The sequence below is a fragment of the Carassius gibelio genome, chromosome A4, assembly GCF_023724105.1.
Source record: "Carassius gibelio isolate Cgi1373 ecotype wild population from Czech Republic chromosome A4, carGib1.2-hapl.c, whole genome shotgun sequence".
Taxonomy (NCBI): Eukaryota; Metazoa; Chordata; class Actinopteri; order Cypriniformes; family Cyprinidae; genus Carassius; species Carassius gibelio.
This window is the reverse complement of record NC_068374.1, coordinates 594,712-618,328: the sequence shown is the minus strand read 5'-3', so window position 1 is coordinate 618,328 and position 23,617 is coordinate 594,712. Positions and strand designations below refer to the sequence as shown.

General features: G+C 44.4%; 1 protein-coding gene across 16 annotated transcripts in view; it reads left to right on the top strand.

The window, feature by feature from the left end:
* Positions 1–18,220, top strand: part of LOC127966579 (hornerin) — a 129,996-nt gene extending 111,776 nt beyond the window's left edge. For 2 of the 16 annotated variants that reach the window (XM_052567764.1, XM_052567710.1), the window contains exons 4-11: positions 1,091–1,579; positions 2,036–2,065; positions 2,132–2,167; positions 2,240–2,311; positions 2,396–2,503; positions 17,545–17,580; positions 17,617–17,682; positions 17,995–18,220. In XM_052567764.1, the coding sequence (XP_052423724.1) occupies positions 1,091–1,579; positions 2,036–2,065; positions 2,132–2,167; positions 2,240–2,311; positions 2,396–2,503; positions 17,545–17,580; positions 17,617–17,682; positions 17,995–18,086 (929 nt within the window). In that variant the 3' untranslated portion in view covers positions 18,087–18,220. Of the gene's footprint in view, positions 1–85; positions 221–919; positions 1,580–1,939; positions 2,000–2,035; positions 2,066–2,131; positions 2,204–2,239; positions 2,516–2,551; positions 2,576–17,544; positions 17,593–17,616; positions 17,683–17,994 lie in introns of all 16 variants that reach the window. The other 14 variants (XM_052567746.1, XM_052567701.1, XM_052567693.1 and 11 more) reach the window with 13 other exon arrangements.
* Positions 18,221–23,617: the final 5,397 nt, after the last annotated feature.

Genomic DNA, 23,617 nt, shown 5'->3' with positions numbered 1-23,617 from the left:
TAAGCTTGAAGCATAGACTAAAATGTTGAAAGTGAATGGAAGTGTTTGGACTTCAGTGAATCTTTTGGTCATGTTTGTATAACAGTAAAGCCAGGAGAGTGTCCACCCCAAACACCTGGAAGCTCCTGTACCAGGTTATGTGACTGTGACTCTAGCTGTCCTGACAATGAGAAGTGTTGCAGCAATGGATGTGGACGTTCCTGTACATCTCCTTATACAGGTATGTTATTGCTTTTGTTGGTAGATGAGGGTTTTTTATTTCTTCCGGTAGCCAATATTAACTTCAAGACCCCCAAAAAGGTTTTGCCCCTATTTTGGTAGCCCAGCCCCACATATACATGGCTGAAGTGCACGATAATACATTTAGCAAACCTGACATGTGCATATCAAGCGACTAAGCAGAACTAATATGTGCCTATCGAGAAGAAACCAAGCAACCTTGGCATCCGATTGAAGGCCTTCCTGCTCCATGAGTTTTCTCCAGTGCTGGAAAGCTGACCCCATACTTAAACCGGTCCTACTTGCCTTTATCGCAAACCTCCTTTTGTTCTGCAGACTTCTCATTTAATTCCCTTTTTAATCCGTCATCTCTTCTGCTGTTCCTCTGCTTATGCCAGTCCTGTGCACCGCGTTCTCTCTCCTCCCCATCAGGAGAACATGCGCCCCTTACTGCTGATTGGCTCAAAGTGTTTTGGTTCTCTACCCAACTCTTTCTAAAGCACTTTTGAAAATCCATGCCCCACCTTTACTCTCTTAGGATGGTTTTAAGCCTAGGATGGCTTTACCAAAGAGGAATAATTGGAATATAATTTACTCTGCTGCTGAAACTTGCTATTTGTGTTCCGTGTTTCGTGCTGTATATTGAAGTGGCATACAGCCTGTATGCACAGACTAAAGCTGACTATCTGTGTAAATGCAGTGAAGCCGGGTCAATGTCCCAAAACGAAGAGCGTTCCAGGATGTGCTGAAAGCTGTTTCCATGATGGCCAGTGTCCTGCCGCACAGAAGTGTTGCCCAACCACCTGTGGCCATGTATGTAGTGAACCAGATGATCAGGAAAGTGATGAGGCAAGTGGTCAGGGATACGGAGGTGGTTATGGACAAGGAAGCGGTCAGGGTTACGGAAGTGGTCAGGGAAGTGGTCAGGGTTATGGAAGTGGCCAGGGAAGTGGTTACGGCCAGGGAAGTGGTTATGGCGAGGGACGTGGTCAGGGTTTCGGAAGTGGGCAGGGAAGTGGTTACGGCCAGGGAAGTGGTCAGGGGTACGGAAGTGGTCAGGGAAGGGGGTACGGAAGTGGTCAGGGAAGTGGGTATGGTCAGGGAAGTGGTCAGGGTTTCGGAAGTGGTCAGGGAAGTGGTTACGGCCAGGGAAGTGGTCAGGGGTACGGAAGTGGTCAGGGAAGGGGGTACGGAAGTGGTCAGGGAAGTGGGTATGGTCAGGGAAGTGGTTACGGAAGTGGGTATGGTCAGGATTATGGAAGTGGCCAGGGAAGTGGGTATGGTCAGGGAAGTGGTCAGGGTTATGGAAGGGGACAAGGTCAGGGAAGCGGTCAGGGACAGGGTCAAGGACAGGGACAAGGTCAGGGGAGTGGACAGGGACAAGGTCAGGGGAGCGGACAGGGACAAGGTCAGGGGAGCGGTCAGGGGAGCGGACAGGGACAAGGTCAGGGGAGCGGACAGGGTCAGGGACAAGGTCAGGGACAGGGTCAGGGACAAGGTCAGGGACAGGGTCAGGGGAGCGGACAGGGTCAGGGACAAGGTCAGGGGAGCGGTCAGGGGAGCAGACAGGGACAAGGTCAGGGGAGCGGACAGGGTCAGGGACAAGGTCAGGGACAGGGTCAGGGGAGCGGTCAGGGGAGCGGACAGGGACAAGGTCAGGGGAGCGGTCAGGGGAGCGGACCGGGACAAGGTCAGGGGAGCAGACAGGGTCAGGGACAAGGTCAGGGACAGGGTCAGGGGAGCGGACAGGGTCAGGGACAGGGTCAGGGGAGCGGACAGGGTCAGGGACAGGGTCAGGGGAGCGGACAGGGACAAGGTCAAGGACAGGGTCAGGGGAGCGGACAGGGTCAGGGACAGGGTCAGGGGAGCGGACAGGGTCAGGGACAGGGTCAGGGGAGCGGACCGGGACAAGGTCAAGGACAGGGTCAGGGGAGCGGACAGGGACAAGGTCAAGGACAGGGTCAGGGGAGCGGACAGGGACAAGGTTAAGGACAGGGTCAGGGGAACGGACAGGGACAAGGTCAAGGACAGGGTCAGGGGAGCGGACAGGGTCAAGGTCAGGGACAGGGTCAGGGGAGCGGACAGGGTCAAGGTCAAGGACAGGGTCAGGGGAGCGGACAGGGTCAGGGACAGGGACAGGGTCAAGGACAGGGTCAGGGGAGTGGACAGGGTCAAGGTCAGGGACAGGGTCAGGGGAGCGGACAGGGTCAAGGTCAGGGACAGGGTCAGGGGAGCGGACAGGGACAAGGTCAAGGACAGGGTCAGGGGAGCGGACAGGGACAAGGTCAAGGACAGGGTCAGGGGAGCGGACAGGGACAAGGACAGGGACAAGGTCAGGGAAGCGGACAGGGACAAGGTCAGGGAGGTGCTTGGGGAAAAGTTCGGGCACGTGGTCCCAGTCAGGGATGTGGTCGGGCACATTAATACGTGGGCTTTTTTGCATGGATACTTGTTGGAATCTTTCAATTCAGTGCTCTTATTCATGGGTTCCCCCACCCCGTTTAAATGGTTCAGAAAGATTTGTCACCATTCCTCAAATAAACATGCTTGATTGCAGATTTGGTATTGTCTGGGTCTATATTTTTTATTTTTAAATCCAACTTGAGTGAAGAAAAGGTGCCTTGAAATATGCCTGAACTGTGCCAAGAAGATTACAATTAAATGGTTCCAGAAGGTGCCCCCAACACTTTGAGGAATACTTAAGGACCGTGAGGGGAAATCCATCGTACGGAAAATAACGAACAGCTTAAGATTCAAATTGTGTCCGTTTAAATGAGACCTGGGGAATTTTGAACAGTTTCTATATTTGCTGGCTAACTTAAGATCTTTTGATCCCATCCAAGGTTGTTCTGTCTAGTTTTGTTAGTGGTTCGTTCCCATTTTAGCTTTCATCTGTTTGAAGTTTCATTTACATTTTGTAGAAAGCAAGTGTCTCTTGCACTGTTTTGCAAGCTGTTTATTAATGGCATAGTCGCCGATGCATATGGGGATTTACTTGAATACAACGACGCATAGCTATGACTAATTTTGTTAAATGCCTTAACCCACTGGGGTTGAAGCCAGCACTGGTGTATCTTGTACTTTTTTTGTGAAAACTAAACCCTTTTTTTTTTATTGTACACAAGGTATTTGAAATTGCAAAGTGTGTGTGTATAGTCCTAAAACAATAGGCTTTTGTAAAATTAAAGAAAATAAAACGGGTGCTCTGTTCTGTCTGTTAACTCTTCAGACATGAAACAACTGGAGTCTCAGAATATTTGCCTCAAAGACATCCGAAAACATCACAGTGACTATGTATATGGATGATAGACAGGGCCGTCGCTAGTGCGGTGAAAGGTGGTGACGATTATAGGGGCCCACCGCTGAGGGGGTGGGCCCAACAATCTCAGCCTAAAAAGATGCTCAGGACAGTTGACGGGCCACTGCTGTGCATCGTCACGAAAGCTTATCTTTTTCACGTGTTTTTAAGCCTTTTCGATTTAAACATTAAAGCATCCAAACACAAGACGCGGAAAAGCTTAACAGAGTAGCTGGTTACTCGCACGCTGTGTTTAGTGCACACCCAGAGAGAGAGAGTCACATATCACGGACTGCAACACTGAACCGTGCTCTCTTCTGTGAAGTTCTCCGGTGGAATCGAGCGGGAGCGCTCGTCAGACTCAGGAAGCGCGGATTTCGAACGCCGTTGCCTAGCATCCATCTCGCAAATCTCTGCTCTCTACCCAACAAAACAGACGAACTGCTTCTGCTCTCTTGGACAAATAAGGATTTCTCTCACTCTGCTGCTCTGTGTTTCACGGAAACCTGGCTGAATGACGCCATACCGGACAGCGCGCTCCATCTGCTGGGCTTTCAGCTGTTCAGAGCGGATCGCGAATCAGAATCAACTGGGAAATCGCGCGGCGGCGGGACATGCTTTTACATCAATGAACGGTGGTGTACAGATGTAACTGTGTTAAAGAAGATGTGCTGTCCTGATTTAGAAATGCAGTTTGTCAACTGCAAGCCGTTCTATTCGCCGCGGGAGTTTCATTCGTTCATTCTGGTCAGTGTTTACATCCCTCCGCAAGCGCCTGTGAGCTCAGCTTTACAGAAACTTGCTGATCAGATCACAGACACAGAACAACAACACCCGGACTCTGTTTTAATCATTCTTGGGGACTTTAACAAAGCCAATCTCTCCCGTGAACTGCCAAAATACAGACAGCATGTTACATGTCCCACCAGAGACAGTAATATATTGGATCACTGTTACACCACAATAAAGGATGCATATCACTCTGTTCCACGAGCAGCTTTGGGACGTTCTGATCACTGTCTGGTTCATCTTATACCGTCCTACAAGCAAAAACTTAAATCTGCTAAATCTGTAGTAAGGACTGTGAAGAGATGGACCAGCGAAAGAGAGCAGGATTTACAATCTTGTTTTGACCTCACTGATTGGAGTGTTTTTGATGCTGCTACCACCGATCTGGACGAACTCACAGAGACCGTAACATCCTGTATTAGTTTCTGTGAGGATATATGCATTCCTACCAGGACTTATTTAACATTCAACAATGATAAGCCATGGTTTACAGTAAAACTCAGACATCCTCCTCAGGCCAAAGAGGATGCCTACAGAAATGGGGACAGGGTCTTGTACAATCAGGCCAGGAACACACTGAACAAAGAGATCAGAGCGGCTAAAAAGACCTACGCTAAAAAGTTGGAAGACCAGTTTACTTCCAACGACCCAACTTCAGTGTGGAGAGGTCTAAGAGCCATCACAAACTACAAGACACCATCCCCTTGCACTGAGGCTAATCAACGACTTGCTAATGACCTGAATGAGTTTTATTGCAGATTTGAAACCCCCATCACCCATTCTGACCATCTCCCTACACAACCATTAACACATCCTGCAATCCCACCCTCCACACCTCCTGCTCTTCAAATCTGTGAAGATGATGTGCACCAGGTCTTCAAGAAGAACAAAAGAAGAAAAGCACCAGGCCCAGATGGTGTTACACCAGCCTGTCTGAAAATCTGTGCTGACCAGCTGGCCCCCATCTTTTCACAGATCTTCAACAGATCCCTGGAGTTGTGTGAAGTGCCTTCCTGCTTCAAACGCTCCACCATCATCCCCATCCCAAAGAAACTCAAGATAGCAGAACTTAACGACTACAGACCTGTGGCTCTAACGTCTGTCGTCATGAAGTCGTTTGAAAAACTGGTTCTGGCTTATCTGAAGGAAATCACTGGACCCTTACTGGACCCGCTCCAGTTTGCTTACTGAGCAAACAGGTCCGTGGATGATGCAATCAACATGGGACTGCACTTCATCCTGCAACATCTGGACAAAACAGGGACTTATGTGAGGATCCTATTTGTGGACTTTAGTTCGGCATTCAACACCATCATCCCAACAGCCCTTCAGACCAAACTGACCCAGCTCTCTGTTCCTAGCTCTATCTGTCAGTGGATCACCAGCTTTCTGACAGATAGGCAACAGTTAGTGAGACTGGGGAAATTCACATCAAACAGCTGCTCCACCAACACTGGTGCCCCTCAGGGATGTGTTCTCTCCCCTCTGCCCTTCTCCCTGTACACCAACGACTGCACCTCTAAAGACCCCTCTGTCAAGCTCCTAAAGTTTGCAGACGACACTACAGTCATCGGCCTCATCCAGGACGGTGATGAGTCTGCTTACAGACAAGAGGTTGAGCTGGCTGTCTGGTGCAGTCTTATCAACCTGGAGCTGAACACGCTCAAAACAAAAATGATCGTGGACTTTAGGAGAAACCCACCTGCATTTTCCCCACTCACCATCATGAACAGCACTGTGACTGCAGTGGAGTCATTCAGATTCCTGGGAACCACCATCTCTCAGGACCTGAAGTGGGTCAATCACATTGACTCCATTGTTAAAAATGCCCAGCAAAAGTTGTATTTCCTTCGCCAGCTGAGGAAGTTTAACCTGCCACAGGAGCTGCTAAAACAGTTCTACTCGGCCGTCATTGAGTCTGTCCTCTGTACTTCAATAACTGTCTGGTTTGGTTCAGCAACAAAATCAGACATCAGAAGACTACAGAGAACTGTTCGGACTGCTGAAAGGATTATTGGTGCTCCCCTGCCCACCCTTCAACAACTGTATACATCCAGAGTGAGGAAAAGGGCTCAGAAAATCACTCTGGATCCCTCACATCCAAGTCACCCCATCTTTGAACTTTTGCCTCAGAGCCGCCAACACCAGAACAGCAAGGCACAAGAACAGTTTATTCCCCCAGGCAATCTACCTCATGAACAGTTAAATGTTCCCTACTTATGCTTATAAACGTGCAATATCCTTATATTTATTTGTTAACCCTCCATCCTAGAACATTCCCGCATCTCACTCAATCCTATTCCATTATCATTTATAGCACAATTGTTTATACACTTATTTATTTGTCAATTTGCAAATCTCAATTATTATTTTTTTTTTCTGTGTGTTGTTGTCTCTGTGTACTGGAAGCTTATGTCACTAAAACAAATTCCTTGTATGCGTAAGCATACTTGGCAATAAAGCTCTTTCTGATTCTGATGAACGAACAAATACAAATCACAGTTTGAACAAACAAAAAGATGTGAAAGAGCCCAATTCAGTACTCATGGTGTTCTGGTGTTCAGGGCTCACACAGAGAGAGGTGTCTCAAAACTCTTGAACACCGAACTTTCTTTATTCTCTTGTGCCGACAAATACATACAAAATACCTAGAATATCAAAATCAACTTTTCCTATTTGGTGCCTAAACTCTGGAATAACCCACCTATCATTGTTCGGGAGGCAGACACACTCTTTACAGTTTAAATCTAGGTTAAAGACCCATCTCTTTAACCTGGCTTACACATAACATACTAATATGCTCTTAATATCCAAATCCGTTAAAGGATTTTTAGGCTGCGTTAATTAGGTAAACCGGAACCGGTAACGCTTCCCATAACACCCGATGTACTTGCTACATCATTAGAAGAATGGCATCTACGCTAATATTAGTCTGTTTCTCTCTTATTCTGAGGTCACCGTAGCCACCAGATCCAGTCTGTATCCAGATCAGAGGGTCACTGCAGTCACCCGGATCCAGTACGTATCCAAACCAGATGGTGGATCAACACCTAGAAAGGACCTCTATATCCCTGAAAGACAGTGGAGACCAGGACAGCTAGAGCCCCAGATACAGATCCCCTGTAAAGACCTTGTCTCAGATGACCACCAGGACAAGTCCACAGGAAACAGATGATTCTTCTGCACAATCTGTCTTTGCTGCAGGCTGGAATTGAACTACTGGTTTCGTCTTGTCAGAGGAGAATGGCCCCCCAACTGAGCCTGGTTTCTCCCAAGGTTTTTTTTTTTATCCATTCTGTCACTGTCATTTTGCATTATTGACACACTATTTTCTTAATGAATGTTGTTCAGTTGCTTTGACGCAATGTATTTTGTTTAAAGCGCTATATAAATAAAGGTGACTTGAGTTGACTTGACAAAATATCCGCCTTGGAAAGTATGCTCGAAAAAATTGTCAGTTATTTCTTAAGTGAAAGTAAACAGTTGAGGAAAAAATGGGATGTGTATTATATTGGATGCATTCATCGTCCCTTAAAGAGACCGTGCCCAATTTAGCTACTGGTTGCTGTAATGTTAATCCAAGAAAATGAAAGAAAATCACTCACTGCTCTTGACTGAATTACTTTGTAGTTTTAACAAGAATTAATGCACAGTCAACAAAGTATTGATAGTTGTGTAAATATTGTCATAATAACAGTTGTCTGTAGTTTTGGTTTATTGTAATCCATTACATACATTTCTATCAAAGTTATGACATTATCAAGACAAATTTTGTTCTGACACAGTTTAACTCTAAGTTCTTGTCATATTTTATAACCATTTTACAAGCGATAGCAAATAAACTGTAATAATGTGAGAAATGTTGAAGGTGTCTGAATAAATGTAGGTTTGATTGTAGATTTCATTTTTACATTGAAGACTATCCAGTGCTATTTTACATTTAATTATTCGATTTCTGTACCTTGACACCTACAAACTTAAAGAAATTGTTTTTGTACATTGTGTAAATAGCACAAATAAATAAAAATGAATGACCATACAAATTAAACAATTTCAAACAGGGCCCACTGGGTACAACCTTCACCGGGGCCCCGCTGACTCCAGCTACGGCCCTGATGATAGGCCTATCTAAGAAAAAAAAAAGAGAGAGAGGTTTCGCTATTTCCAATTAATGAATTTTTATTATACTTTATAAAATATATAGGTCTACAATTAATTTGCCCCCCAATATTTTATAGCTCACAACTGTACAACTAATACGTGGACATATTTTAGAGATAATAGCCTACACAATGAATACTATCCTGATCCACTACCTCAAAGCGCCCGTTTCTCATTCAAGACATGCATCACTGGTAACTAGAAATGGGTTGTTCTTGAACAATTAGTTCATTTGCATTTGCAAAATTCAATAGGTTCTGTACTGGAATTAGTCTACTTTAGTTCACCTGTTTCAGTCAATGCAATCTGAGCCGGAAAAAGAATTGATTAGTTCTTTTTTTATATATATTTTATTAATGCCAAGGTACCAAAAATAAAAGTACAGGGGATGTCAATATTGCTTACAAAGAAGTGGCATTATCATTTACAAACGTATGTAAACATAAAAATAAATACTAAATGAAAGCTTTAACAAAATAAATTAAAAATATTAAACCGCCTTAAAAACATTAGTTTTAACAGCCTTAAGATTTTTGGAAGATTAAATAGTTTGGATATGCTGTTGAACCTGTTTTTTTTTTTTCAAATAAATATATAAAGGATTTTGGTGAATATGAACATTTGCAAGGTCATAATAAAATATTCATTAATTTAAACAATTAACTTTTTGAATATTAAAAAACCAAACAGTACATCCTTTAAAGAGCCACAAAGATGGGAAATCAAAAATTACATGTATTACAGTGTATGATGTAGCTGTCCATCTGTGTAAACAATGTGCAAATAATTAAACCTAAAAGTACACGATTTATAAAGTTATTGGTTTCTAAAGTAAGGAGTCAACTCTGAATCGCTGAAACGAGTCGTTATAGATTTCAAATCTTTTTGCCCATCTCTATGTACGTCACTAGGAACACTTTGCATAATAATTTCCGCCTACCGTGTTGGGAGAAACGGAACTCTGACCTGCCCCACCCCCACACACAGATGCTCTGGTTGGTGTGAGAGCATCATGTCGAGGAGACCGTTTGTTTTATTTTCACTGCCAAAGAATGTAGATCAGAAGAACCAATGGCTAAAATTCATTTTCACCACAATACCAGAGCAGTACAACAAATCCCTTTTGTTGTGTTCACAACATTTCACTGATGACTGCTTTTCTAATCTCTGTGAGTACAGCGGGATTTTCAAAGTGTTTGCCATAAAAGATGGTTCATTGCCAACTTTATTTAGAACAACGAGCATCTCCGAATCACAACGCGAACTATGATTATGAAGTTATGTGTCTGTTTTCTCCCGCGTGTCTTATCAGTATGTGTGCTGTCTGCAGCCTTTGTTTGTGCTGATCGTCATGTACAAACACGTCATTAAAATGAAGTGTAACTCCGTGAATACTCAACGAAGAGACATGAGAGAGATATCTATAGAAAGCTAGACATGTCTACTTTAAAACTAAACAAGTGCTGCTAACAGATACTCTGTGATAAAGTAATCCATATGAAAACAACGCGATGTCTGTTTTTCATGTCTCCCTTCATTATATCCAATGTGACCACGCCCCCACGCTGAACGCGCTGTTGATTGTGTCTCATCAGCTCCTGTGATTCTGTATCCAAACCCAGCTCATCCATGTCTCATCCTGTCTGATGATCTGACCAGTGTGTGATACATCTGGGACAAACAACTGCTTCCTGATAATCCAGAGAGATTCGACATCTGTGGGTGTGTTCTGGGTTCAGAGGGTTTAAACTCAGGAACACACTGCTGGGACGTGGAGGTTAAAGAGTGAATGCTGGAGTCTTGGGGTAATTACAGCATCAAACCAAAGGAAAGGACGAGATTTCTTTAGGATTGATGTCTGGTGTATGCAGTATGATCCGTACAGACTGCTAGGGCCCGGTTTTCTTGTTAAATGGGAGCTTGAGTTTGTGAGAGTTGATCTGGACTATGATGGAGGAATGGTGTCATTCTCGGATCCTGAAACTAACACACATCTACGCACATTCACAACCACCTTCACTGACACAGTCTTTCCATTTTTCTGTAATCTTGATGAACTTAACTATCTAAGGATTTTACCAGTTTACAAACAAATACAATACAAACAAAATCACTGAAGCATCATCTGGGGCTATGCATAAAGCCACACTGAGTTAAAATTGTAGTCTTAATGGTGTAAAAATTCTAAGAATTATGTAATTTTTCTCTTTTTCCCAAGTGTTTAAGACTTGCAGAATTTGAATAAAAGGGATTTAGAGTTGAACAAACAAGTGAAAAATTATATATTAAGTTAATTTAATGAATTTATTTAAACTCATTATTCTTAACTTAATGAAAAATCTAAATGTCAATAAAACTTTAAAAAATCAATGATGAAGATAATTATTATTACTAACTTTTTTAACGTTTTTTCTGTTTAGGTCTGCTATTTTCTTAGTTTCTTTTGATGATATGAAAATGCATTTTTATACTGCACTTTTTGCATATGATGCATAGAGTATACTGACATTTAGACTTAGGTGTAGTTAGGTGTAAAGGGCAACATCCGTCAAGAATATTACAGTAAATAAAAATGTGTCATTTCTCATTTCATTAATCAATTACTTATTAAACATAAAGTAACCTATTACTAAAATGCCATTTTGTGCATTTGAAAAAATCATAAACAATTTTTTTTTGAATGGTGTCGCATGACACTATGTCATAAACTTGCAGACTCACTATTGGTTGATTCATTGGCTGAGGCTGACCGTTTTGTTTATACAAAATAGAATTCTGTCTGTCAGATCCTCAGTGTTTGTTCATCTGACTCAAAATGAAGTCTTTATACAGTATCTCGTACATGAGTGACTGGTATTGGTTCGGATCATGATTTTGTTTATTATGGGTTGTGAGTTCAATCCACATTGGGACCTTATTTCAGGATTTTTGATATCTGACTAATGGAGTGAAATAACTCTGGGTTTGAACCAAACCCCATATACTGTATGCAAGCTCTTCACCTTACACCTTTTTGAGATAAAATAGGTCACCTAGGATATTCGCGTAAATCTGATGAGAAAGTGTTTTGAGTAGTGTTGGTTGGGCATTTGGTGCTATTTTTATTTATTTATTTTTTACATAGCAGGGCTGGAAATTAACAGTGATCTTACAATTCTACATAAATAACTGGTTTGTTTAGATAAATACAGCATTCCCCTTCAGGAAACTCACACTGCATCCTTTAGTGGACACTATGGAGAATGCCATCAGAATGATCGGTTTCTGAAATATTTGTGAAAGCACTCCAAATCATGTGAAGTCATTAGCGGCACCCTGGAAGAAAAAGAGACCAATATTGTCAACGTCAGCGATTATTCGCATTAGATTATTATTATTATAATAATTATTATTATCTAATGGCATCAATAAAGCTTCAATAAAGCCGCAATGAGGTATTGGGACTTCTATTCATGGACACTGATTCTGAAGGGGAATATCTGCATTCAGATGACGGTGATACTGAAAGTGAAAGTATAGCCCTACACCATGCACAAACGGTGAATCCTTTGCCCAATGTAAATGGTCCTTTGCCAAATGTCAGAGGTGTGAACAATGTTTGCAGGGGTCGGAGTGTTCATCACGAAATTAGCAGGCGTGTTATTGTTGCGGGGACAAGGCAGGAGATTTTTACCACGCTAGACATGTACATATTTGTCTTCTGACCGCACCTCTCCGCAATTGAGGTGACAGTATTGTGATGTAGACTTTGTCTAACGCCACTGGGTATGTTAGACGAGTTTGAAGTATTCATAGGACAGTTAGGAGGCAAGGTGGGGAGTCGCAATGACACTGACAGCTGTGCACACTCGGCGCATGCGCGAGGCAGATCTGGCCGCGCTGATCATAGCAGAAGCAGAGGCGATGTGACACCGGGCATAGCTTTTGAACTAAACAGGTCTTGTCTACTTGTCTTTGTGTGTCATATGAATAATATATATGTGCCCCATACATGGAATCAGAGTGCCTGCTGCATGTAGTAAATTGAAAATCCCAACCGCTACATGCATTCGGTTTGTTTCTACCATTTATTAGTAATGATTTACACAGTTTGTTTACTACTTACTATTTCCCTGAACATTCAGTATTGTGCAATATAGCACACAGAAGGTGAGGGACATTTTTGGGGGGAAAGAAGTGCTGCATTTTATTATTTAAACATGTGACTTTTCATGTAAATTCTATAATTCAAGATGGCCACCCCCATATGACGTCATAATATGCAAATTAGATGGGAAAATGTAATCCCTACATAAACATTGGGTTATCCTTAATAATTTGACAGAAAGTCTCTATCTTTTACAAATTTTAAGATATAACCTTTTGAAATTAAGATGTCAAAATCGAACGTTTTAGGAAAAAACCTCTGGCGCCTAAAGGGTTAAAATGCACGTCATTATAAAATTAAGCTTTGCTTTGATATCCGCAGATTCAAGTGACTCATATGCTGTGTGTGTGGGCAAGAAGCACATATATTTAAATCGGGGGGAGCTGAATGCACTCCTTGCGGTTATTTCTTTGTGAATACATAGTATGCAAATTGCAGAACTGCTGAGAGGGAAGGTAGGAAGCCTGGTTCTTCTTTGCTTCACCTTTTACCTGATACTGTAGACAGTGTTTGCATAACCGTGCTCGCCTATTGCAGACAATGCGTGTTACTGATGCAGTCGCAGTGAGATTTACATCCTAGCATCCATGGTTTGAGTCCTGCTGCTGCTAGTTCAAACTTATGTGCCCTTCAGAAGCTTTCATTCTTCAAGGAAACAACGCCTTGTGGTGCCATCCCAAAGAGATTCAAAATCACTCTCACAGGCCTTTTCCTGGACTGTTCCCAGCTGGTGTAATGACCTTGCAATCTCAATTCAAACAGCTTCATTACTCATTTTCAAAAAACATCTAAAGACTCATCTTTTTTTGCCAGCACTTGACCTATTAAAAGCACTTACCATTTCTTGTCTATCCTATTCTTAGAAAGAAAAAAAAACTTGACTAAGGGTTCTGTAGTTGTTTTACTGAGTAGTGCCCTAATGGTTAGAGAGTCGGTTACGAATTCGAGTCTCTGGCCAGCAGGAATTATAAGTGGGGGGAGTGAATATACAGCACTCTCTCCTGAGCAAGGCACCGAACACCCAACTGCTTCCCAGGTGCCGCAGCATAAATGACTGCCCACTGCTCTGCGTATGTTCACTTTGGATAAAAGTGACGTGACATACAGCCAAGTATGGTGACCCATACTCAGAATTCATGCTCTGCTTTTAACCCATCCAAAGTGCACACACACTGCAGTGAACACACACACCCCTGGAGCAGTGTGCAGCCAATAATGCTGCAGTGCCCAGGGAGCAGTTTTGGGGTTCAGAGCCTTGCTCAAGGGCACCTGAGTCATGGTATTGCCAGCCCAAGACTCAAACCCACAACCTTAGGGTTAGGAGTTATACTCTCTAACCAATAGGCCATGACTTACCCTGTCCACGACTTCCCCTTGGGTTGAATGCAGAGCATGAATTCAGAGTATAAATCGCCATATTAGGCTTTGTCACATCACTTTCACTTTTTTTCAAATACAATTCCATGTTGTTTCTAATTTTTTATACAAATAAGAATATGTGTAATATGAGAAAGTGGATGTGCTAGGTATGATGCAGATGGGTAAAGAGCTTTGCTTTTCTGTTCTCTCCAGAGGGATTTCAGTCAGCATTTGCGAGAGCATGTCTAGCTCTCGATGGGATTAAAGTGATGCTTGAATTAAGCAAGCTTAGCTCTCTGAGTTAAATGGGTGTTGTGTGATGCAGTCACAATAATCGGTCCCACCAAGGCTTGACTCTCTCGAGGGATGAGAGTTGAGCCCCTACACTCCATGGTTCGGTTCCCATGGCCACCATTGCAGTGAGGCGGGATCAAGCATGGGGTTGTAAATGGTGCACGAGAGGAGTAGAAAGTTTCCATTCAAGCTCCTCGTTACCTCTCTTAAGTGTAAGTTCAAAGTATATCAAGGGTGTTCTTGTTGCCTTTGATGGCTACCCAGATTGTAGCAAAGTGCCCCTCCCAAATGAGTTTGGGTTTTAAGTAGGGTTCCTTAAAAAAAAAATACAGTATACAGAAAAATGTATATGCAATGAGGCTATAGAGCACACTCATCTCTGAAACACCCTTTAATTTTGTGCAGTTTTCATTATCAGTAGCTCATTAGGCAATAGCACACAGTTTTATGTGGCAGTATACTATATGCTTCAGGAACATAAATCAAAGCATGCCTATCAGTACCATAAAACGATTGCTGTACCTGCTGACCACTGTATATTAATTTTGTAGTTGATAGTGGCAACGTAGAAACACACAGTCCTCTAGTAATTAAACTACCTAAATTATTATGACATGGCGTGAACACACTTCAGCATTCAGCTCGTCCAACCCCAATCAAACACATCTGAACAAGCTAATCAAGGTCTTCCAGATTACAGCTACAGGCAGGTGAGTTTGATCAGGGCTGGAGTTGACTTGATCTCCTTGGGTCTTTAAAAACCCATTTTACCGCAATTTCTATTGCATTGACGCTGTTATTTGTGTTAGTTTTGTGTGCCATGTTGTCTGTGCTTTGTGACGCACCAATTCAGTGCATTTTTCCAGCAAGGAAAATTGTGATATTGCAGGTAAGGAGGATGACTGCTCTAGTGTACTGTTCATTGATTGCGGTTTTGAGTCTTTGTGGATACTTAAATGCAACAGATGTTACTCCAGGACGAACTGCAGGTGAGAAGATCTGTTAAATTGTTAATGCAGCAATCAGGAAATAAGGTCTTCTGAAAGTAACACTATTAAGGAATGAGTGGTAGGTCTTACAACCCTTGATTTTAAGTGGTTAAATTTAAGGTTTGAGACCCATTGCATAACCCCTGACCCAAACCACACTCCCTGGCCTCCCCCAAAGATCCTCTTAAATCCTCTAGTGGCTGGTTACTGTCTGGTGACACTGACAGTTGTGCTGTCCCATCGAGGTTGTTGTTCTGATGGAGGCTGTTCTGTAGGATACACATGCTGTCAATTTGATTGGGCGTGTGCATGTTACCGTTTTCCAGAGTTCCAGTTAATAATGGATGCTAGGGGGCCACAAAAAAGGCCAAAACCAAGCAAATGTAACCCATTGAATTCAACGTAAGCTTGAAGCATAGACTAAAATGTTGAAAGTGAATGGAAGTGTTTGGACTTCAGTGAATCTTTTGGTCATGTTTGTATAACAGTAAAGCCAGGAGAGTGTCCACCCCAAACACCTGGAAGCTCCTGTACCAGGTTATGTGACTGTGACTCTAGCTGTCCTGACAATGAGAAGTGTTGCAGCAATGGATGTGGACGTTCCTGTACATCTCCTTATACAGGTATGTTATTGCTTTTGTTGGTAGATGAGGGTTTTTTATTTCTTCCGGTAGCCAATATTCATATCCAACTTCAAGACCCCCAAAAAGGTTTTGCCCCTATTTTGGTAGCCCAGCCCCACATATACATGGCTGAAGTGCACGATAATACATTTAGCAAACCTGACATGTGCATATCAAGCGACTAAGCAGAACTAATATGTGCCTATCGAGAAGAAACCAAGCAACCTTGGCATCCGATTGAAGGCCTTCCTGCTCCATGAGTTTTCTCCAGTGCTGGAAAGCTGACCCCATACTTAAACCGGTCCTACTTGCCTTTATCGCAAACCTCCTTTTGTTCTGCAGACTTCTCATTTAATTCCCTTTTTAATCCGTCATCTCTTCTGCTGTTCCTGTGCTTATGCCAGTCCTGTGCACAGCGTTCTCTCTCCTCCCCATCAGGAGAACATGCGCCCCTTACTGCTGATTGGCTCAAAGTGTTTTGGTTCTCTACCCAACTCTTTCTAAAGCACTTTTGAAAATCCATGCCCCACCTTTACTCTCTTAGGATGGTTTTAAGCCTAGGATGGCTTTACCAAAGAGGAATAATTGGAATATAATTTACTCTGCAGCTGAAACTTGCTATTTGTGTTTCGTGCTGTATATTGAAGTGGCATACAGCCTGTATGCACAGACTAAAGCTGACTATCTGTGTCCATGCAGTGAAGCCGGGTCAATGTCCCAAAACGAAGAGCGTTCCAGGATGTGCTGAAAGCTGTTTCCATGATGGCCAGTGTCCTGCCACACAGAAGTGTTGCCCAACCACCTGTGGCCATGTATGTAGTGAACCAGATGATCAGGAAAGTGATGAGGCAAGTGGTCAGGGATACGGAGGTGGTTATGGACAAGCAAGCGGTCAGGGTTACGGAAGTGGTCAGGGAAGTGGTCAGGGTTATGGAAGTGGCCAGGGAAGTGGTTATGGCGAGGGACGTGGTCAGGGTTTCGGAAGTGGGCAGGGAAGTGGTTACGGCCAGGGAAGTGGTCAGGGGTACGGAAGTGGTCAGGGAAGGGGGTACGGAAGTGGTCAGGGAAGTGGTCAGGGTTTCGGAAGTGGTCAGGGAAGTGGTTACGGCCAGGGAAGTGGTCAGGGGTACGGAAGTGGCCAGGGAAGGGGGTACGGAAGTGGTCAGGGAAGTGGGTATGGTCAGGGAAGTGGTTACGGAAGTGGGTATGGTCAGGGTTATGGAAGTGGCCAGGGAAGTGGGTATGGTCAGGGAAGTGGTCAGGGTTATGGAAGGGGACAAGGTCAGGGAAGTGGTCAGGGTTATGGAAGGGGACAAGGTCAGGGAAGCGGTCAGGGACAAGGACAGGGACAAGGTCAGGGACAGGGACAAGGTCAGGGACAGGGTCAGGGGAGCGGACAAGGACAAGGTCAGGGGAGCGGTCAGGGGAGCGGACAGGGACAAGGTCAGGGGAGTGGACAGGGTCAGGGACAAGGTCAGGGACAGGGTCAGGGGAGTGGACAGGGTCAGGGACAGGGTCAGGGGAGCGGACAGGGTCAGGGACAGGGTCAGGGGAGCGGACAGGGTCAGGGACAGGGTCAGGGGAGCGGACAGGGTCAGGGACAGGGTCAGGGGAGCGGACAGGGTCAGGGACAGGGTCAGGGGAGCGGACAGGGTCAGGGACAAGGTCAGGGACAGGGTCAGGGGAGCGGACAGGGACAAGGTCAAGGACAGGGTCAGGGGAGCGGACAGGGTCAAGGACAGGGTCAGGGGAGCGGACAGGGACAAGGTCAGGGACAGGGTCAGGGGAGCGGACAGGGACAAGGTCAGGGACAGGGTCAGGGGAGCGGACAGGGACAAGGTCAGGGACAGGGTCAGGGGAGCGGACGGGGACAAGGTCAGGGACAGGGTCAAGGTCAGGGACAGGGTCAGGGGAGCGGTCAAGGTCAAGGACAGGGTCAGGGGAGCGGACAGGGTCAGGGACAGGGACAGGGTCAAGGTCAGGGACAGGGTCAGGGGAGCGGACAGGGTCAAGGTCAGGGACAGGGTCAGGGGAGCGGACAGGGTCAAGGTCAGGGACAGGGGAGCGGACAGGGACAAGGTCAAGGACAGGGTCAGGGGAGCGAACAGGGACAAGGTCAGGGAAGCGGACAGGGACAAGGTCAGGGAGGTGCTTGGGGAAATGTTCGGGCACGTGGTCCCAGTCAGGGATGTGGTCGGGCACATTAATACGTGGGCTTTTTTGCATGGATACTTGTTGGAATCTTTCAATTCAGTGCTCTTATTCATGGATTCCTCCACCCCGTTTAAATGGTTCAGAAAGATTTGTCACCATTCCTCAAATAAACATGCTTGATTGCAGATTTGGTGTTGTCTGGGTCTATATTTTTTATTTTTAAATCCAACTTGAGTGAAGAAAAGGTGCCTTGAAATATGCCTGAACTGTGCCAAGAAGATAACAATTAAATGGTTCCAGAAGGTGCCCCCAACACTTTGAGGAATACTTAAGGACCGTGAGGGGAAATCCATCGTACGGAAAATAACGAACAGCTTAAGATTCAAATTGTGTCCGTTTAAATGAGACCTGGGGAATTTTGAACAGTTTCTATATTTGCTGGCTAACTTAAGATTTTTTGATCCCATCCAAGGTTGTTCTGTCTAGTTTTGTTAGTGGTTCGTTCCCATTTTAGCTTTCATCTGTTTGAAGTTTCATTTACATTTTGTAGAAAGCAAGTGTCTCTTGCACTGTTTTGCAAGCTGTTTATTAATGGCATAGTCGCCGATGCATATGGGGATTTACTTGAATACAACGACGCATAGCTATGACTAATTTTGTTAAATGCCTTAACCCACTGGGGTTGAAGCCAGCACTGGTGTATCTTGTACTTTCTTTGTGAAAACTAAGCCATTTTTTTTTATTGTACACAAGGTATTTGAAATTGCAAAGTGTGTGTATAGTCCTAAAACAATAGGCTTTGTAAAATTAAAGAAAATAAAACGGGTGCTCTGTTCTGTCTGTTAACTCTTCAGACATGAAACAACTGGAGTCTCAGAATATTTGCCTCAAAGACATCCGAAAACATCACAGTGACTATGTATATGGGTGATAGACAGGGCCGTCGCTAGTGCGGTGAAAGGTGGTGACGATTATAGGGGCCCACCGCTGAGGGGGCGGGCCCAACAATCTCAGCCTAAAAAGATGCTCAGGACAGTTGACGGGCCACTGCTGTGCATCGTCACGAAAGCTTATCTTTTTCACGTGTTTTTAAGCCTTTTCGATTTAAACATTAAAGCATCCAAACACAAGACGCGGAAAAGCTTAACAGAGTAGCTGGTTACTCGGACGCTGTGTTTAGTGCACACCCAGAGAGAGAGAGTCCCATATCACGGACTGCAACACTGAACCGTGCTCTCTTCTGTGAAGTTCTCCTCGCAGTCCCTCCTGCACATGTACTCGATGGCGCCGCAGATGGCTGCTTCAGAGCTTGGCTCTCCAGTGTTTGTGCTGTTTTTGTTCGTTTTTCCTGTTTTTTGTTTAACAAACACGATCAGTTTCACCAGGGATGAACTGCTGAACATTCGGCAGAACACACCACAAGATCTTTTACCGGATTTAAATTATTCAGACGTTTTACTGAACGTTGTTATCGGAGGAGCGGCGGCGCTGATCAAGCGCTTCAGGACGCGCAGACGGGGGAAGCGAGCGGGAGTGCTCGTCAGACTCAGGAAGCGCGGATTTCGAACGCCGTTGCCTAGCATCCATCTCGCAAATCTCCGCTCTCTACCCAACAAAACAGATGAACTGCTTCTGCTCTCTCGGACAAATAAGGATTTCTCTCACTCTGCTGCTCTGTGTTTCACGGAAACCTGGCTGAATGACGCCATACCGGACAGCGCGCTCCATCTGCCGGGCTTTCAGCTGTTCAGAGCGGATCGCTAATCAGAATCAACTGGGAAATCGCGCGGCGGCGGGACATGCTTTTACATCAATGAACGGTGGTGTACAGATGTAACGGTGTTAAAGAAGATGTGCTGTCCTGATTTAGAAATGCAGTTTGTCAACTGCAAGCCGTTCTATTCGCCGCTGGAGTTTCATTCTTTCATTCTGGTCAGTGTTTACATCCCTCCGCAAGCGCATGTGAGCTCAGCTTTACAGAAACTTGCTGATCAGATCACAGACACAGAACAACAACACCCGGACTCTGTTTTAATCATTCTTGGGGACTTTAACAAAGCCAATCTCTCCCGTGAACTGCCAAAATACAGACAGCATGTTACATGTCCCACCAGAGACAGTAATATATTGGATCACTGTTACACCACAATAAAGGATGCATATCACTCTGTTCCACGAGCAGCTTTGGGACGTTCTGATCACTGTCTGGTTCATCTTATACCGTCCTACAAGCAAAATCTGCTAAACCTGTAGTAAGGACTGTGAAGAGATGGACCAGCGAAACAGAGCAGGATTTACAATCTTGTTTTGACCTCACTGATTGGAGTGTTTTTGAAGCTGCTACCACCGATCTGGACGAACCGTACGAGACCGTAACATCCTATATTAGTTTCTGTGAGGATATATGCATTCCTACCAGGACTTATTTAACATTCAACAATGATAAGCCATGGTTTACAGTAAAACTCAGACATCTTCCTCAGGCCAAAGAGGATGCCTACAGAAATGGGGACAGGGTCTTGTACAATCAGGCCAGGAACACACTGAACAAAGAGATCAGAGCGGCTAAAAAGACCTACGCTAAAAAGTTGGAAGACCAGTTTACTTCCAACGACCCAACTTCAGTGTGGAGAGGTCTAAGAGCCATCACAAACTACAAGACACCATCCCCTTGCACTGAGGCTAATCAACGACTTGCTAACGACCTGAATGAGTTTTATTGCAGATTTGAAACCCCCATCACCCATTCTGACCATCTCCCTACACAACCATTAACACATCCTGCAATCCCACCCTCAACACCTCCTGCTCTTCAAATCTGTGAAGATGATGTGCGCCAGGTCTTCAAGAAGAACAAAAGAAGAAAAGCACCAGGCCCAGATGGTGTTACACCAGCCTGTCTGAAAATCTGTGCTGACCAGCTGGCCCCCATCTTTTCACAGATCTTCAACAGATCCCTGGAGTTGTGTGAAGTGCCTTCCTGCTTCAAACGCTCCACCATCATCCCCATCCCAAAGAAACCCAAGATAGCATAACTTAACGACTACAGACCTGTGGCTCTAACGTCTGTCGTCATGAAGTCGTTTGAAAAACTGGTTCTGGCTTATCTGAAGGAAATCACTGGACCCTTACTGGACCCCCTCCAGTTTGCTTACCGAGCAAACAGGTCCGTGGATGATGCAATCAACATGGGACTGCACTTCATCCTGCAACATCTGGACAAAACAGGGACTTATGTGAGGATCCTATTTGTGGACTTTAGTTCGGCATTCAACACCATCATCCCAACAGCCCTTCAGACCAAACTGACCCAGCTCTCTGTTCCTAGCTCTATCTGTCAGTGGATCACCAGCTTTCTGACAGATAGGCAACAGTTAGTGAGACTGGGGAAATTCACATCAAACAGCTGCTCCACCAACACTGGTGCCCCTCAGGGATGTGTTCTCTCCCCTCTGCCCTTCTCCCTGTACACCAACGACTGCACCTCTAAAGACCCCTCTGTCAAGCTCCTAAAGTTTGCAGACGACACTACAGTCATCGGCCTCATCCAGGAAGGTGATGAGTCTGCTTACAGACAAGAGGTTGAGCAGCTGGCTGTCTGGTGCAGTCTTATCAACCTGGAGCTGAACACGCTCAAAACAGTGGAGATGATCGTGGACTTTAGGAGAAACCCACCTGCACTTTCCCCACTCACCATCATGAACAGCACTGTGACTGCAGTGGAGTCATTCAGATTCCTGGGAACCACCATCTCTCAGGACCTGAAGTGGGTCAATCACATTGACTCCATTGTTAAAAATGCCCAGCAAAGGTTGTATTTCCTTAGCCAGCTGAGGAAGTTTAACCTGCCACAGGAGCTGCTAAAACAGTTCTACTCGGCCGTCATTGAGTCTGTCCTCTGTACTTCAATAACTGTCTGGTTTGGTTCAGCAACAAAATCAGACATCAGAAGACTACAGAGAACTGTTCGGACTGCTGAAAGGATTATTGGTGCTCCCCTGCCCACCCTTCAACAACTGTATACATCCAGAGTGAGGAAAAGGGCTCAGAAAATCACTCTGGATCCCTCACATCCAAGTCACCCCATCTTTGAACTTTTGCCTCAGAGCCGCCAACACCAGAACAGCAAGGCACAAGAACAGTTTCTTCCCCCAGGCAATCTACCTCATGAACAGTTAAATGTTCCCTACTTATGCTTATAAACGTGCAATATCCTTATATTTATTTGTTAACCCTCCATCCTAGAACATTCCCGCATCTCACTCAATCCTATTCCATTATCATTTATAGCACAATTGTTTATACACTTATTTATTTGTCAATTTGCAAATCTCAATTAATTTTTTTTTTTTCCTGTGTGTTGTTGTCTCTGTGTACTGGAAGCTTATGTCACTAAAACAAATTCCTTGTATGCGTAAGCATACTTGGCAATAAAGCTCTTTCTGATTCTGATGAACGAACAAATACAAATCACAGTTTGAACAAACAAAAAGATGTGAAAGAGCCCAATTCAGTACTCATGGTGTTCTGGTGTTCAGGGCTCACACAGAGAGAGGCGTCTCAAAACTCTTGAACACCAAACTTTCTTTATTCTCTTGTGCCGACAAATACATACAAAATACCTAGAATATCAAAATCAACTTTTCCTATTTGGTGCCTAAACTCTGGAATAACCCACCTATCATTGTTCGGGAGGCAGACACACTCTTTACAGTTTAAATCTAGGTTAAAGACCCATCTCTTTAACCTGGCTTACACATAACATACTAATATGCTTTTAATATCCAAATCCGTTAAAGGATTTTTAGGCTGCGTTAATTAGGTAAACCGGAACCGGTAACACTTCCCATAACACCCGATGTATTTGCTACATCATTAGAAGAATGGCATCTACGCTAATATTAGTCTGTTTCTCTCTTATTCTGAGGTCACCGTAGCCACCAGATCCAGTCTGTATCCAGATCAGAGGGTCACTGCAGTCAACCGGATCCAGTACGTATCCAAACCAGATGGTGGATCAACACCTAGAAAGGACCTCTATATCCCTGAAAGACAGTGGAGACCAGGACAGCTAGAGCCCCAGATACAGATCCCCTGTAAAGACCTTGTCTCAGATGACCACCAGGACAAGTCCACAGGAAACAGATGATTCTTCTGCACAATCTGTCTTTGCTGCAGGCTGGAATTGAACTACTGGTTTCGTCTTGTCAGAGGAGAACTGGCCCCCCAACTGAGCCTGGTTTCTCCCAAGGTTTTTTTTTCTCCATTCTGTCACTGTCATTTTGCATTATTGACACACTGTTTTCTTAATGAATGTTGTTCAGTTGCTTTGACGCAATGCATTTTGTTTAAAGCGCTATATAAATAAAGGTGACTTGAGTTGACTTGACAAAATATCCGCCTTGGAAAGTATGCTCGAAAAAATTGTCAGTTATTTCTTAAGTGAAAGTAAACAGTTGAGGAAAAAATGGGATGTGTATTATATTGGATGCGTTCATCATCCCTTAAAGAGACCGCGCCCAATTTAGCTACTGGTTGCTGTAATGTTAATCCAAGAAAATGAAAGAAAATCACTCACTGCTCT